The sequence below is a fragment of the Myzus persicae genome, unplaced genomic scaffold (assembly GCF_001856785.1).
Source record: "Myzus persicae strain clone G006 unplaced genomic scaffold, MPER_G0061.0, whole genome shotgun sequence".
Lineage (NCBI taxonomy): Eukaryota > Metazoa > Arthropoda > Insecta > Hemiptera > Aphididae > Myzus > Myzus persicae.
In genome coordinates this window covers 218,315-236,681 of record NW_019103698.1, presented here as the reverse complement: position 1 = coordinate 236,681, position 18,367 = coordinate 218,315, and the positions used below count along the sequence as shown (strand labels likewise).

General features: G+C 28.5%; 3 protein-coding genes across 3 annotated transcripts; all 3 read left to right on the top strand.

Annotated features, from left to right (window-relative positions):
• The first annotated feature begins 3,804 nt into the window (after nt 1–3,804).
• Nucleotides 3,805–7,703, top strand: LOC111035111. Its single transcript, XM_022316623.1, has 2 exons — nt 3,805–4,631; nt 7,199–7,703. The coding sequence occupies exons 1-2, from the start codon at nt 4,254–4,256 to the stop codon at nt 7,250–7,252; spliced, it is 432 nt and encodes a 143-aa protein (XP_022172315.1). The 5' UTR covers nt 3,805–4,253; the 3' UTR covers nt 7,253–7,703.
• A 2,354-nt stretch (nt 7,704–10,057) lies between these two features.
• On the top strand, nt 10,058–13,199 carry LOC111035098 (myb-like protein F). The gene is made up of 7 exons (XM_022316608.1): nt 10,058–10,241; nt 10,303–10,419; nt 10,481–10,597; nt 10,659–10,775; nt 10,837–10,953; nt 11,015–11,128; nt 12,019–13,199. Exons 1-7 carry the CDS (start codon nt 10,199–10,201, stop codon nt 13,197–13,199), a joined length of 1,806 nt encoding a protein of 601 aa, XP_022172300.1. The 5' UTR covers nt 10,058–10,198.
• A 581-nt stretch (nt 13,200–13,780) lies between these two features.
• LOC111035113 lies at nt 13,781–14,567 on the top strand. Its single transcript, XM_022316628.1, has 2 exons — nt 13,781–14,269; nt 14,354–14,567. The coding sequence occupies exons 1-2, from the start codon at nt 13,793–13,795 to the stop codon at nt 14,516–14,518; spliced, it is 642 nt and encodes a 213-aa protein (XP_022172320.1). The 5' UTR covers nt 13,781–13,792; the 3' UTR covers nt 14,519–14,567.
• Nucleotides 14,568–18,367: the final 3,800 nt, after the last annotated feature.

The following is an 18,367-nucleotide window of genomic DNA, read 5'->3' as shown; positions in this document are numbered from 1 at the left end:
ACAAAAAACATACTGATCAAATGTGTTAAAACGCGTACTATATAGTATATATATTATATACATATATAGTAGGTTTTTTAGCAATAAAGGTGGTAAAGATAATAACGTAGACCTTAAAAAGTTAGTAAATGAACCATTAAATAAGTATGCTAAATTGTTAGGGAAGGATGGTGATTTAGAGAAACATAGTTTAAATTTATATCATTTAAATGCTTTGACATCGGCTACTGATTTTTTAAACCGTTATAAAAATCCGCAAAAGGAAATAATAAATATTGTTAATACCTCAAGAATGAAGCAAGTTATAGAAAACAAAGAAAGACTGAAACCAATAATTGAATCCATTATTTTTCTTGGCCGACAAAATATTGCATTTAGAGGGCATAACGACTCAGGAAATTTGTTTGGTGAAAATACAGATAAAGAAATAGAAAAATCTAATTCCCCAGTTACAAATAGTGGTAATTTTCGAGCTCTTCTTAAATATAGAATATTATCGGGTGATACTATACTTGAAAAACATTTAAAATCAAAAACATCAAAAGCAACATATATAAGTCCAAAAATTCAAAATGACATTATTGAATGTTGCAAGAACTATATAACAGAAAAAATTATAAATGAAGTCAATGAAAGTAAATTCTATAGTATTATATTTGACGAGACCACCGATATAAGCCACATTTCACAAATGAGTCTTGTACTCAGGTATGTTCATAATAATATTGTGAAAGAAAATTTTGTTGCTTTTATTGACTGTCACAGTTATTGGTATTCTAAAAATGCATCTACTTCTATAGAAGAAAGTGAACTAAATGAAGATGATAATATTACAAAACATGATACATTGGAGCCAAAACTAACTGGTGATATCCTTGGAGAAATTGTGATCAAAATATTACAACATTTAAATTTAAATCCTCTACACTGTATTGGTATCGGAACTGACGGTTGTTCTGTCATGACTTCTAATTTAAAAGGAGCTGTTCAAAAAATTCAGACCTATACTTTAAATGCTTTTCACTGTCCTTGTTCAAACCACGCACTCAACTTATCAATTTCAAGATCCTCATCTATTCAAGCAATTAGAAATGGTATTGGGTTAATGAAAGAAGTTGTAGCTTTTTTTAATTTGTCATCTAAAAGAAATTATGTCTTAAAAACAATTCTTAATGGTAAACAGCGACTTAAGAGTTTATGTGAAACCAGATGGGTAGACCGTCATGATAGTGTTTTAATTTTCAAATCTTCTTTAAATTATATTGTAGAAGCATTAACTAAAATATCAGATTGGAATGAACAAGATTCATCGTCAAAGGCAAAAACATTACTTACAGCTGTATGCTCATGTGAGTTTATTATATCACTACATTCACTTTCATCATTATTATGTGTAACTGCATCTGCCAGTAAATTACTACAAAGTGCCAATAGTGATATAAGTCAAGCTGCAGATATAATCACTGATATTTTGTCAAATTTAGAAAATAAAAGAAAAAATTGTAATGAAGAATTTAAATCATTGTTTAGAGATGCTGAGATTCAAATGACTGAATTGGATATTGAATTAAAAAAGCCTCGAATTGCTTCAAAACAAATATCTAGATCAAATTATCAAACCACGTCTATTGAAAATTATTATAAACTTTCTATTTATATACCTTTGCTGGATAATATTATAACAGACTTAAAATCAAGATTTTTAAATGAAAAGTATCATGCCATTTCAACATTGCCTTTACTTTTACCCCGTTTCATTATTAAATCTGACACAAATAATATTGATATATTATTAAAGATTATAAAAGAACATTTTACATTTGAAGATAGCAATATAATTGATGCATTGGAGCTAAAAACTGAATTACAACTTTGGAAATCAAGTTGGATTAGAAAAAAAAATGAAGGTAATTAAATTAATAGGTAGTATAAGAACTTTTTAAAATTGAATAATAAGTTAAGTACACATAATATTATTTTCTCTTTTATTTTTAGGTGAATGTATTGACTGTGATGCCATTAAATGTATTTCAGATTGTAGTGAAATAATTTTTCCTAATATTAGACAACTGCTTGGTATAATGGCTTGCTTGCCTATAAGTGTAGCATCTGCTGAACGATCCTTTTCTACTCTAAGACGGTAAAATTTTATCTTGTCATACCTATTTTTTAGTTTAATATTTGTATTCTATTATAATAATAGAATACAAATATAATAGAATGCCTTATAAGTTTTAAAAATATTTATAGGACTCAATATTATTTTTAAAAAGCAATTGAATGCTTACTGCTTTTATACTTTCTACTGCTTCAGTACTTTAGTTTAAAAAAAAAGTTCTTTAATGTCAAACATTTACAGAACCTATTATTTATAAAGATAAATTAATAATCTACAAAATTGGCTTATAAATCTAGATACCTATACACCTAGTACCTACCTACTGCTGTCTGCTTTTTAGTTATTTATATTTATTATTTGCTTTATTTTATGCTTGTGCTGTAGACTAAAATCATGGCTACGTTCAAAAATGGGCCAGGATCGCTTATGTGGGCTTGCACTATTGCACATTTATCAGGAAATAAATATACCAGTGGATGAAATTATTTAACGATTTTCTCGTATGAAGAACAGAAAAATAGACTTTGTATTATAAATTATAATTATAATAAAATTATTTTATAGCATGCATTATACTATATTATTAAATTAAACAATAATTTATTTTTTATGTACCTATTAAAATGTTTTATTTCATAGGTATTTTACAAGTATGAAATTTCCGTTAGGTTAGATTANTATATATTACAAATATATATAATATACTTATATACATATTAATATATTATCATTTATCAATCATGCAATTTTTCCCTGTTGGCATATGGCTGACTTCAATATTGTCTTGTAGTCGGTTATCTAGATTTTTTATATGTCTATGTTTATGTATTAGTATGTATGTAGTATATAACTATGTTACATATTTTCTTTATTTCATACAATAAACCAACTTTTATAAATATTCACATGGAATTAAAAAAAAAATATTTTTCATGCAATATTTCAAGAAAATAAATTTCATCAAATTTTACAACCCTACTTATATATCATACGACAGGACGCAATCGGAACATAAAAAGGTAAGAAAAAATAATTTACCTGTCCGACTCGTGGACGCAATCGACATACTGAAAAGGTATAAAAGGTTAAAACGGGACGCAATCGAATGACGCCCAACAAAACTTATTGGACCAAAATCGGGCCTATAAATTTATGGATAAATAGTGACTAATGTTCGATAACTTATTGGTTCAATAACTTTGTGCAACGTATTTTAATTTTTATCGATTCAATAACTGAACTTATTGGACCAATAACTATTTATTGAACCAATATAGTTTTGTGCAACCGGCCCTAAAACGTATTAAAACATTTTTGATAAATTCAATGACGGAAGATCGACTTATAGCATAGCAATGCTATCGATCAAAAAACAGATAATCAACGACATTCCAAACTTCAACGAAGAAGAAATAAACAATTTTGCAGAAAAAAAGATAGAAGAATCGATTTAACATATAAACATGTACCTGAAATCTAATAAATTGATAAAGATAATTATATAGTTTGTACTTTGTCATATTATTTTTACTGGAAAATGTATTATGTATATAAATGTAAAAATATAAACAGTAAAAGGTAATTTTTAACAATTATTTAATACAATTTATAATATATATATATATATATATATATATACACATAATATTGGTTCTATTTTTTTTTTTGGATGTGTACTACTTCATTAAAAACCAACAAGCCGCCACTGACTGCAACCCGGCATTATACATTATTAAATGTTATAAAGTTTTTGAGTGAAATAAAATAATTTAATCGTAAGAATGGTGGCTTATAGAATATGTCAAGGCAATATTCGTCTTGAAACTACAAAATTCCCGATTATGTCGAGGAAACGAATAAGAACAGTTAACAACACATGTATTATCAACGTAAGGTCGATAAAATATAGTTTCGGTAAACTACGGTAAATTGTTCATTTCATTACACTTAGGTATATTGTTATCTCCAACAATATATTATTTAAGATATTATTATATTGTGCAGTGCCGCAACCGCAACCTCAACCCTTGCCACGCTCGGCGATCCACACACGCCGAAATATGTAGACGTTGTCGGTTGCGCGCGCCGATGTCATCGTCGCATCGAGTGTGACGGGCGTGGGTGGCGGAGGCGTATGATGCCTATTGTGTTTTACTCAGAGAGTCGTACAATCGGACGGCGATTACAAAACCGACTTCGCCGCGCGATGGTCGCCTGGCAACCACCCACCATCTGCAGTTATGCCCACTACACCACCAACAGACGATGCTGCAGCTCACTAATCGCCGACAAACGGTGCACCCTTGACGGCATGACCAAAAACATATTTTTTGCAGTCCTGGGTGCACCCGTTTGGGAGGACGTACGCGTTTCGTCTGCCATCATGATCCGAGTCGCCTTTACTCATCTCTGCCGCCACACTCCATCAGTTATCTGGCTTTTCCGATCATCTTATAGGTACTTGCATTCTTGTCACATGGACCCGTCCAAGGTATTTTCCGGCTTACCACTAGTGAGTATTTACAGTGAAACAATTATTTATAATTGTTACTTTTCGTGGCCGTATAATGTTTGGGGGGGGGGTGGCTTTGTGGCAGGGATATGATTGAGAATGTCATATGAGGGAGGGGGTATAAAAACAAATATGTATGTAAAACTCGTGAGGGAACAAAGCCTTACACCCCCCCCCCCTAAAAAAACTAACAAATAAAATACTGCTGATTAGATTACTTACATTACATGTATATCAGGTATTAGGTAGACACCAGCATTAGTCTCATACTAAAAAAAGTTTTTTAATAGTCTGAGGTACCTATGTCCTATATACTTACAACATTTAGAGCCACTTAACAATGGTTTTCAATTATAAGAACAGTAACCCCATTATAAAAATGCCATAAGGGCAACACAATATCTACTATTTTTCCTCTCCGCCTGTATCCATCTGTAATGTTGGAGGTACATTTTAGACAAAAATCGGACATTATTATGAATTATGACACACTAACTACCGGTTATCAAAATTTAAATGTTTGAATCTATATTGAAAGCTTCACTAATATTTAGATATTTACAAATTGATATAAAATCAAGATTTATTAAATCATGTGATTTGTACTTGGTTAACGTAACTATTATTATGAACAAATTGAAGTGGACAACTTAATTTGTTTTAACTAGGTTGATTTCCGCTCAATTAAAATTTTTTTCAAGTGTTTTAAAAATATGACCCAAAATGGATATCTTGAAAATTTAAAAACCTTAATTATACAAACAATATTTTTTGGACATTTTTGAATATTTGTAAGACATTGATATCTTATGCGATTCAATTTTAATTTTCATACTTGTGAGTTGTGACCGTACAAAATCTCGCATTTAAATGTATTGATTTTCTACAGCAACCCTAAGGGTAGTACTACAAACTCTTGGTACATACTGAATGAAACATTCACATATAAGCAGTATTGAATAAAAAATTTAATTCTTATTACATTATATAATATAATGACACTATTTTTTAAATTTTTTTCAAAACAAGCTGGTTCGAAGACACCTCGAACAAAATTTTTTTATGGAAATAAAATTATGAAAACGATTACATATATTAATATTAGGTATCTTAATAATAATATATAAATAAAAAGAACAAATAATGTTAATAATGTATGATTAATTTTTAAAAATATTAAAAACACTGTAAAATACATGTAAAATTAAAAATTTACATTTTTGTATATCTACCAATCATCTTACTGGTGAATAATCGTCGCATTGTGTAGGTTTAAGATTTACATATATTTTTTAGGTTATACGTTTACATATTAATGTTAAAGATTAACCAAGACAATTATTTGAAATAGGCATAATATTTTTTGACCTCTGTTGATGGTGTTGATGGTGTGAAAGTGAAGTTTGATGGTGACCAATGCATTCATATTTTTGAGAAGTAACAACAAGTTCATATTATTAAATAGAAATATTCCCTACGCACTTCAAATATTAGTTTTATATCACAATGAAATGTGGGTAGTAACTGGTTAAAAAGTTAAAAGTTAAGTTTTAAGTTACATTTTTTGATAACTTTTCACTTAACTAGTTTACAAAAATATTACATCAGAAAAAACTCTGTTAGTTACTAAGTTATTTCATTTCATAAATAGTTGTTACTTAACTTAGTTATTTTGTTAAAATTAATGTTATTTACAATTTTTTCATATTATGAACTATATTTTTTGCATTAATTTTTTTAACGAAAATAACATATTTTTTGTATAATTATACTATAACCAGATAAACATGCATTCTAACATGGTATTCTATAAATACCCACATGATACTTGAATTATAAGTCTAAAATTGCGGAACGACCGCGAAGAAGCGATATCTGCCGACAAATGTACTCATACATTATTAATTTTGGGACTTTTGCCTATTTTAAATATAATTAGAACATGTAGATATTAACACTTTTGGTATTTTAGGTATGTCAGTTAATATTTTTAAATAAAATAATTTATTTAGCCATTGAGAAATTTCAACAAAAAATATTTGTAGGTACCTTTCTAAAACCCTTGCCAAATATTTTATTTTAAAAATCACATTTAATTATTCGTTTTGTTAACTACATTATTGTTCTGACCGAACAATTTTTATTACTAAAAATTGTTATTAAGCGTATGCAATTTATTTACTGCAAAAAGTCCATCTCATAAATCGACTGACATATTTGAGCATTAGCCATTGCCAATACATGTTTCCCTCTACTCATGTTAAGTAAATGTAAAATAAATATAATAAAAAATATTATGAATATATCAAATTATGATTTTATCTTTATTTGTCCACGGAAACTCAGATAATTGTCTGTTTTTTTTTGTTCTTTTATTGAATTTGCTTTTCCTTATATCTTGTACCCAATTTTTGTTGCGTTAACAAACCTGCGGTTTACCAATTACCATCGTAAATAAATTAACTTATAGTTAATTTTTAAATGCTTTAAAATAAGTAAATTAGAAACTTTTAAATTTGAAAACTTTCTTTTTCATAGATGATCAATCTTTGTTTTTGATTCCACAGATTATACACTCAAAAGAGCGGAATAAAGAATTTAAAGTTTTTACCACAGATTGATACAGAAAAATTGAAAGCAATTTTTTATGGCAGACTTAAATCGATTAAACAACCACTGAACAATTCATATTCAACAACCAATAATTTATGTGTTGAACAAAAACTTACAATTTATAATAATGATAACATTTCAGATTGATGTGTGCTCTGCAAACTATTTTACTAAATGTTCTAAAAATTAATAAAAATGTACTATAAATGTCAAATGAGTTATATAATGATAAAAATGTATTTATTTGTGTGAATTTACATAATAATTTTGAATTTTGTTTTTCATATTATTTCAAGCATAACCTATCAAAAGGATTTTAATGAATTCTTGTCATCCCTCCAAACTACCTCATAACAATATATTTGTAAAATAAGTTAGATGATAATTGGATAAATGGAAACGTATGTAATACATACTATAATTATTACTATTATTATAAACATATACTTTTATAATTAACTATAACTAGATATTTATATTCAATTATCAGTAATGTTTTTATTTATTTATATACTGAGATAATTGTGTATATTTTTTTTTTATAATTTACAAAATTATTAAAAGAATTCTTATGAAATTCTTATCTTGCTTCCTAACTACCCCATCACAATATATTAGTAAAATAAGTTATATAATGATTGGATGTATGGAAATATGTATATGTAATAATTAAATTTACTTAATTTTTTTTTTTGTATTATCTATTTTTAATGGATACCACTTGTAACGAAATTCCAATAATTATTTTATAAATGAATACAGAACATGAATTTATGCATAAAGTAATAATTTCAATTATTTCAACATAGGTAACCAATAACACACATTACTACCACATCATCCATCCCAGATTTTTAATGGTAAGTGATCTAGTCTATTATAAAACTTAGCTAAAGTAGAGAGTTAGTATCATATTGGTTAAGTATTAAATTACTTTAAGAGGACGTTGCACCCACGTGAATTGTCTGCGCCTTACACAGAATTAATCGCAAAGATAACTTTGGCGACTTGGCGTATAACTTTAGATCATCCGCAAATAAATCTGATCATAGATATTGAAGCAGGAGCCTAGGTATATCCATGATAAGAAATAACAAATAATAGGGGTGAGAGGTTCCACTACCGTGAGGTACACCGGGGGTAGAGGGAATGGGATTCGATAGAAAACCATTTATTTTCTCTCGATGGGATCTATTCGTTAGATATGAAGAGAACCAAGATTCAATTCGGTAGACACTTTTGAAGGATGGGAATTGTGGGCAAACGTACTATCTATAGCCATGGTAGTTAATACCACAGGGTGGTGGTATTAATTTCACGTACGTGATGTATTTAAATTCTTGCATCTCGCTAATTGCAACATTTCACTTTAGTTTTTTTTGGAGCACTAATACCAATATTATTTAATACAAAATACATACTGTCAACAAATTTAAGAAGTATAAAAAATATAAAAATATTATGCTTAGACTAAGATTAATAACACAATTGTACCACAAAATATTAGATAACATTTTTTGGTATAGTGAAAAGCTGTGGCGGGCTGAAGGGCTCAACTTTGACGCAGCTGCGTCAATGTTTCAAAGGGGTGGTGCCACCCCGGCCTATGGCTCGACTTCTTGGTTCTTTTGACCACATTTTACCTATCGGCTATCACCTATGCAATACATAAATAGAAATAATGTAGTAAATACATTATGCAATACACTGTGTCTGGCGTTAGAGAGGACGAGACACGCAAACTCCGTCTGTGCCTCGTTGGAGGGAAGCTACTATTTGTAGCATTGTAGCAATGTTATCTTAGTCACGCAATTCTTTTCAATCACTTTAGTAGTTGGCGATGACGTGAATAGCTATTTTAATTTTCAGCCGCCTTATGTAAGGGGCCCGTGTGGCCGTGTTAGTGCGTATTAAAGATAATTTTCTGAGGCCTGTACCTCAACATGAAAGGGTGGGTCGAACTGCCGTACTTGTGTAAGGCTATGAGAATAATAAAATTTATTAAGAAAATACAAACCGCCGGAGGTAAGGATTTTAAATTTGAAGTACTTATAAGTTATAAGTACTATACGTGGCACATACCGCCACGGTGAGCAATTTCACAGAATATATCAAATTTAATAATAATAGAAATATGATTGCCCATATCCCCAACCGAACGACCGTCCGTCTGAATCTATTAATAAATTAAATACCAACAATTTTTGGAAAATCTGATCATAATAGATAACATCGCGTAATGCGTATCCGATAACGTATCCGTATAACGAACACCACCACCACCACCACCAAAATTCACAACAGAGTAATAGTAAATTAAATTATTTACTAATAGCTATATAGTATAATATATTACATTTTTTTCCCATGTGGCCATGTTCATTATATTGTACTCTTATTTCTCTTTTTATTGTTCATTCCCTACAATATCTCCGTATTATAATCATACCGATGTGATATTGTGAAAAGTTTGTGCATATTTTACTTTATTATCTTACAATAATAACTTAAATTAAAAAAATGGCAAATAATTGTGTTACGTGTGGACGTATTCGAGATCGTAATATGAATTCAACCAATTGGAAGAGACACACTAATGCTTGTGCATTAAAAAACATTACTAACAAAAGGAAAAAAAAATTAAACGAAGTACAACTGCAGTCAAACTCAATTCATAATTTTTTTAATAAAAGGATAAAAATCCAAGCCAATAACGGTAAGCACTAATACTTCTTAGTTTTTAATCTAATCACATTTCCCTGATATACCTATCCTAGATGGATCAAGTATCCTGTTTTAAAAAAAAAAGTTTTTGGTAGGGTATTCAACATTTTTAATTTTTTAATATAATAATTGTAAAATGTAATTTGGTTTTTCTAGTATCTGGTAATTCAAATTCATTGGACCACAGTATTGCATATTATGAGAAAAATGAGTTGAATATCGATTGTAGTATGAATTTAAACAATGATTTAGTTAATTCTATTAATCCAGAAGGTAGTATTTAAATTATTTATATTTTTGATACGATTATAAAATAATCATGTGATTTTTCTAGTATCTGGTAATTCAAATTCATTGGACCACAGTATTGCATATTATGAGAAAAATGAGTTGAATATCGATTGTAGTATGAATTTAAACAATGATTTAGTTAATTCTATTAATCCAGAAGGTAGTATTTAAATTATTTATATTTTTGATACGATTATAAAATAATCATGTGATTTTTCTAGTATCTGGTAATTCAAATTCATTGGACCACAGTATTGCATATTATGAGAAAAATGAGTTGAATATCGATTGTAGTATGAATTTAAACAATGATTTAGTTAATTCTATTAATCCAGAAGGTAGTATTTAAATTATTTATATTTTTGATACGATTATAAAATAATCATGTGATTTTTCTAGTATCTGGTAATTCAAATTCATTGGACCACAGTATTGCATATTATGAGAAAAATGAGTTGAATATCGATTGTAGTATGAATTTAAACAATGATTTAGTTAATTCTATTAATCCAGAAGGTAGTATTTAAATTATTTATATTTTTGATACGATTATAAAATAATCATGTGATTTTTCTAGTATCTGGTAATTCAAATTCATTGGACCACAGTATTGCATATTATGAGAAAAATGAGTTGAATATCGATTGTAGTATGAATTTAAACAATGATTTAGTTAATTCTATTAATCCAGAAGGTAGTATTTAAATTATTTATATTTTTGATACGATTATAAAATAATCATGTGATTTTTCTAGTATCTGGTAATTCAAATTCATTGGACCATAGTATTGCAGATGAGAAAAATGAGTTGAATATTGATCGTAGTATTAACTTGAACAATGATTTTGTAACATCTACTAATTCAGAAGGTAATTAATTAATTTTTTATTAATAGGCTATTAATTTATTTTGATAGGTTTTAAAAAATATATTTTTAACAATTAAAAAACCATAAGAAAATATTCAGCTTTTATTATTTAAAAAAAATTTGTTATTAATGATTATATATTATATTATTATTATTATATGCATACTTTTTTTATAATTTCATCTATTATTATTACTTCAAGTATATTTTCTAAATCAAATATTTTTAAATTATATGTTGATGATATATTGCAAATCTAAATTAACGAGATTTATTACACATTGAGATTTTCATTATTTGTGTATAAAATATTTTTATCAAAAATGTTACTTAAATAACCCTGCTTGAAGCAGATACTGCATTGGTAGTTACCACATAAAAACATTTTTATGACAAATTTCAATATTTTCCAAGGTCATTTTTAAATTGTAATTATTATACAGGGAGTAAATGAATCACCCTATAAGTGAGTACATTAATTTTCTTGCAAAGTAATGACTATTTCCAAATTTTTTTTTCTTCAAAATTTTAGATTTATGTTTTTCTAAAAGTGTATAATATTTTTTTCACCCATATAATAGGTTAAACCACTATTTATACTTTTGATTTTCGAATGGCAACATATAGTTAAAATGGCATAACTTAAAAAAGCTATTATTATTTTTTTTATGATTTTTCGAGTTAAAAATTTTATTTTTCGTTAATACCCTGTTGCTAGCTTCTCAAAGTGTTAAACTTACTGAATGTAATATTTTGTAATAATTTTTGTTAGTATTTAGTTAATTAGTGTTTGTTATTTAAAAAGTAATAGCTGGAGAGTTGTTTAAAATAAGAATTCAATTACCTACTATATATTTGTTTTAATAAAATTGTATTGATTATTTATTACAGAGATACCCATCATAGAAACAACTAAATTTGACAATGATCCTGCTTATATCCCTAGTTCTATATCTGCTGAACTATTGAGTTACTTCGCCAACCTTGGCCCTTGCCAGCCAACACCAAATGATTTACCCCAACATTCATTTAAAAAAAAAAAAGACTGGAATTATATGAATAGATCTTTCCACGAGTCTTATTATTACAAAAAATTGGCAAACAATAATAAATCTAGAAGACTTTGGCTATCTTATTCACCAAGTAAGGATCTTATTTTTTGTATTTCCTGTAAACTTTTTGGTTTACCAAAAGCCCAAAAATCAAATTTAGCTTTGAATGGTTCAAATGATTGGTCTAATATACAAAGAATTATTAATAATCACGAACACTCACATAATCATATACAGTCAGAAATCAGTCGGGGTCTATATTTACAAAGTAATCGAATTGATTTAAATGACCAATTAATTATATGTGCTAATCGTGAAGTGGCTAATAATAGAGAAGTGGTTCGAACTGTTATTGAGGTATTGATTTTTGCTGCTCGACAAAATATATCGCTACGAGGACACAATGAAAATGTTCAATCATTAAACCGCGGAAATTTTTTAGAACTATTAAAAGTCATAGGACGTCACAGTGCCCCTGTTATGATGCATCTTGAAAAAATAAACAAAAGTAATAATAACAGATTAACATTTATGTCTTCTAAAAGTCAAGAAAAACTGTTGAGTATATTAGGTGAAATGGTTCGAGCACAAATATTGAAAGATGTGAAAAATGCTTGCCATTTTGCTGTTATAATTGATACCACTACGGATATATCAAACCAAGAACAGTTTACATTTATAGTGAGATATGTTAACAGTACTGGTGTAATAGAAGAGCGATTGTTGGCTTTAGAAACTGCAAGTGATGCTACAGGACAAGGATTATTCAATACCTTTTGTACAATAACAAGTAAATATGACATCAACTGGGAAAAACATCTGTGTGCACAATCATTCGATGGTGCAGCATCTATGCAAGGAATTTATTCAGGTCTACGAAGTTTTATTCAACATAAAAATCCTAGAGCAATTTACGTTTGGTGTTTTGCCCACATATTAAACTTAGTAGTGGTAGATACATGTGATTCATGTACTATTGTACTGATACTAAAAATTTTTTTGGAGATGTTCAATCATTAGTATTTTTTCTAAAAGCTCGCAAAAGAGCAGCTGTTTTTATTGAATGCCAAAAAAAAATGTATAAAGATGAGAGAGTTTTGCGATTGAAAAGTTTTTCAGATACTCGATGGACCTCACATGGTAAAGTTTTAAATGTCATATTTTGTAAATATAAAGCATTGATTGATGCTTTAGAAGTCTTACAAAATTCTAGTGATAGAATTACAGCATCTAGTTCAAGGACATTTTTAAAGACAATTTCAACTTTTAAGTTTGTATTATGTTTAATATTTTTTAAAAATATTTTCATTGTGACTACACCACTTTCTAACTACCTACAGTGTAAAACTATTGATTTCTTTGAAGCAATACAATTAGTTAATGTGGCAAAAAAAAAGTTAAGTGAAATGCGATCAGAATGCAAGTATGAAGTATTTATTAACGAAGTTAAGGAATTTGTGAATTTTAATAACGTACCAGAAAAAGACTTTAAAGAAATGAGAAAAAGGACGAGAAAGTTACTTGCAGGAGAAACTCCAGATGATAATTCAAATGTTTCTTCTATGATTCAATTTAAAATTAAGACATATTATGCTGCTCTTGATAAAATAACAATGTCATTACATGAAAGATTTAGTCAATCACAAGAAATACTAAAAGATTTGGCAATATTAAATCCTGATCGTTTAATGGCGAAAGATTCACAAAATCTGCCCAGTGATTGTTTTCAACACATTTCACTGTGGCTTGAAAACATCAATACTGACCAACTCAGGACAGAATATATTCAATTTAAAAATAATATTTATGAACTTATAAATGGATTAGAATTACCTACTGAGATTCATGACGACACTAGCAAAGTACAAAATACTGAGATTGATGAGAATGATGATTGTTCAAGTAATGACGGAAATTTGAATATCATGGATGAAAATATTGATTTGAATAAAAATGTAACTATTAAAACTATAATTCAATTATTGACTAAGTATGGACTTGACTCAGCCTTTCCTAATTTGCACGTTGCGTATAGAGCTCTGGCAACAATTCCAGCATCATCTGCATCAGCTGAAAGATCTTTTTCAAAGGTAGTAATTAAGTATATTGTCTTTATAAATTAGTAATACACAATAAAAAAAATTATTTAATAAATTCTAAACATGAAATTCTAGGTGAAATTGATTAAAACAAGACTAAGATCAACAATGGGGCAAGGTAGATTAGAAAGTCTCTTACTTCTGAGTTGCGAAAGAGATATTCCAATAGATATAAATATTGTTATTGATATATTTTCACAGTCTTCAGATCTCTTAAAAAATGCATTAACTTTTAAATAATACTACATTTGAAGTTTGTCATAAAAAATGTCTGTTATTGTCATTGTTATGACTTGTTAATAAAGTTCTTAATTAATTTGTTTATTTTTTTGTATAGTTTTTATTGTGATAATATTTTTTTTTTTTATAGAGAATAGTATTGTATATTTGTATGTATATATGTAATGTACTTACACAATAGTTTTAATTTCAAACTCATATGCTTATTGACCACTTAAAAATTTGCCAAATATTTACTTTAAACATAATACATAGAATTTAAGAAAGTGTAATATTATTTGTATCATAATACGAGTAAAGTTGAAAACTGAGGGGAGGAGAATTGCCCCCCATATTTGTGAGCCTTGACATTATATTCAAGTCAGAATCGGTGGGGAGGTTTACCCCCCCCCCACACACCGAAAATTTGATCTAGGTACGTCCCTGACTAGGAGGTGGTGGTGGTTGTATATACTAAAATATGAAATTGCGTCATTTAAAATTTAAGTTCAGTCCGCCACTGTACATTATAGGTACTTTATAATAGATATTTACAATGTTTACAGGTTCTATGGAATTGTAGTACGGTCGACAGAATCAATAAACAAATAGTTAATTGTAATAAATATCCAGAGAAAAATAAAAGTAGGCAGACTATTTGAGCGTTGTAAAAAAAATAACGATGTGTTACGAGAATGGCTCGAAACAATTCCGTCGCAACCGGATGAAAAAAAATAAAAAACTAAGCACACGCTGTGGAATCGGTCGGTGAACGAACGAATCGCTAGACGGCGGCCATTACGTAAGAAACAAGTGAACGACGGTGATACGACTGCAGCTAACACTAAAAGTTGAAATGTAAACTCCAGCACGACTACAAGGGCATACGCTTGTATGCTGTAATAGCTTAGTATTATTATTGCGCTGCCGCAGTGTTACGGATTGAAAAATCCTCACTAAATATGAAAATAATTTATAAAATATTAAATTACAGAAACAATAATTTTTTCCATGTTTAATGTTCCGTGCTCGTACTTATAGATCATATTATACAACTATGATAATGAACAATGTAGTGTAGTCCGAATTTCGTTATCTGACAAACGATAACAACCAAATTGTATTCCAACGTTCAGAATTACCAACCATAAAAACAAAATTTCAAATAGATACGTAATAATTAGTTGTAGCCAAGGTCATAAATAAATTCTTAATGGTTATAGAGTCCACAAACTACTAATATTATCTACTAAGAACATTAAATATACATTTAAAACTTTTTTTTACTATCAATATTATATAAAAACTAAAATTAGTTAAGAAGTAAAAATGCCAATAACATTTTCCAATAATCACCTTAAATCATATTATATGGTATATAATCGACAGCTATCAAAATCCCACTGTTCACTGAACAAAATCGTGCCGAGCCTTCGTTGCCAAATTCATGCCGATCCTCAGGCAAAATGTAAGCAAATCGATCAAGTGTTTGACCGTCGCTTCCATCATGTTCTATGCCGGATTTTCTTTTGCCTATTTGTGCGTCGGTTATATCATTCATTAATTATTGGTAACATCAACAATCCGTTGTTGAATTTCTTACAATTCTTTTAGTTACTCGCATTNCCCACACACCGAAAATTTGATCTAGGTACGTCCCTGACTATGAGGTGGTGGTGGTTGTATATACTAAAATATGAAATTGCGTCATTTAAAATTTAAGTTCAGTCCGCCACTGGTGAAAAGCCATTCAAAAATTACCACTTGAAGAAACATAAGGTTGCCCCCTTTGAATTCAGTATTATTTACAACCGAAGTATAAGCCACGAACTAAGATATACAGGACTGGAAACGAATGTTGATAAGTGTACACCTTAATATCATGATTGTGCGGGGGACGAGGGAATTTCAGTTCTAATCAACACTAGCGCTCAACTCAGCTAGCGGTCGCTATTCGAGCTTATAGTTATTATTAAATATTATTTATTTATTTGATTTAATAATCTTGATAAATTCTTAATATTATGCAAGGCCGTAACTGGGGGAGAGGTCCAGGCCCCCCCCCCAAAAAAAAAAATTGTTTTCCAGTTACGGCCTTGATATTATGCATTTATAACAAAAATAATAGAACTTATTACCTATAATTTATAAAGTACCTTTTATGTAGTAATAAGTTTTGATAATTTTTTTTCTTGTAACTTCTCTTTTTTAGTTGTTTGTTTTATGACAAAGTAAACTGTTTCATTCTCATAGTGATGTAGTATTGAAAAATATTTGTCATTATTTCAGTTTTATGATCATTACAAGAGCAACTGGTACTGCTCCAAAATTTCCTCTTACACCCTCTAACCCTATCGTGTCCAGTCCTGTATATCTTAGTTCGTGGTATAAGCCATGGAGAATTATAGAAGCGACATTCATTCCTCTTCTTTTATTTTGTTTTAATTTCGTGAAGTAATGGTTGATGTTGTAAAATTGATCCCGAGGTTTCGAAAAGATACCAATTTGGTCTATTAAGTCATGCCACAAGTAGGTACCAGAGGTACCTAGTGTCCTAGTATACAATGACTTTTATTAAATTATAGGTAAGCGACTCCGTTGGTACTGCACAATGGTGGCCATTAACTTGTTAAAAAGTTAATTTTTTTAACTTTTAACTTAACAAGGTAGTTATTTATTTTTGTTTTTAACTCATTTACTTATTTAGTTAAATGTTGTGTTATTTTAAACTTTTAACTTAACTTGTTATAGTTAATTATCATTATTGTACAGTTAAGTTTATTTTTTTTTTATATACATATCGTGGAACCAGCAGACAAAACTTATTCTTTCGATTTTGGTAATTTATTTTTCTAGTACTATAATATATTAATATCATCAATTCATAATAATCGAATTATATTTTTATCTATAATCTATAGGTATTATAGCAAATAGTAATAATTATTCATTAGTATACTATCTATTGTATGAACAGCTATTGCCTATTTTCAAGAGTTCTATTTAATGATTTACTCGGTATTGAATAATCTGAATTTTGTTTTGTCTAACTCTCCAATTAGTGTAGATCTAAAAACCAGTTTAAAAATAAATATCATAGTCTTTAAATAGATGTCAATAATATATAGTGGTAAATAGTAAATACAACAATTCCAGTAGATATAACAAAAAGTCGTCCGAGATATTTATAAATTAAAATTCGTAATAAATACAAGCAGACAAGTTATTCAGGAAATTTAGTATGCATCGAATTCAGTCTGCAATTTTCAAATTCGCAATAAAATAAAGCTGGGAAGCTGATGTCACACTGCTGTACAGGTTACAAATGAGTCACTGTAATTGGATGTTGTTAAATTTGAATTCAACGATATAAAATTATTATTTTTTCCGATTATGAGTGAAAACAGTCTGTCAGTCTATATTCTAGACTCTATAATATTAATAAGTAATTAAGTATATTTGATGATATTGTTGTGGTTCAAGAAATTTATTTTACTAGTAAGCCTATTAGTAATTAGTATTACGCAGTAGATTAAGTTCATTTTGGCCAAAAAAAAATATTCTTGAAGAGTCATTGTGTATAAAATATAATAATATTCTTTAAAAGTTTCAAGTACCCACAAATAATATATTTTTTAATTTACAACGAAACAACATCAATCATTAATTTTGGTTATTTAATATATAATTTCATCCACAATTGAACATAAACAAACTAAAAAAATACCGTGCTTATGTGTTTTTAGATTTTTTGGTTACAGAATAACCAACTTGCGTGGAACTTTGTTTTTAAACAAAAACTTTTATTTGAAATCATAACTAAAATTATTTATAAATTTTAATTGATGAATTTTGTTAAAATTTGTACTT

Coding starts and splice junctions, on each gene's coding strand:
- LOC111035111 (XM_022316623.1), top strand. CDS start 4,254: ATGATGCCTATTGTGTTTTACTCAGAGAGTCGTACAATCGGACGGCGA. Junction 4,632..7,198: donor TATTTTCCGGCTTACCACTA/GTGAGTATTTAC, acceptor TTGATTCCACAG/ATTATACACTCAAAAGAGCG.
- LOC111035098 (XM_022316608.1), top strand. CDS start 10,199: ATGAATTTAAACAATGATTTAGTTAATTCTATTAATCCAGAAG. Junction 10,598..10,658: donor TAATTCTATTAATCCAGAAG/GTAGTATTTAAA, acceptor TGATTTTTCTAG/TATCTGGTAATTCAAATTCA. Junction 11,129..12,018: donor AACATCTACTAATTCAGAAG/GTAATTAATTAA, acceptor TATTTATTACAG/AGATACCCATCATAGAAACA.
- LOC111035113 (XM_022316628.1), top strand. CDS start 13,793: ATGTCATTACATGAAAGATTTAGTCAATCACAAGAAATACTAAAAGAT. Junction 14,270..14,353: donor CTGAAAGATCTTTTTCAAAG/GTAGTAATTAAG, acceptor ATGAAATTCTAG/GTGAAATTGATTAAAACAAG.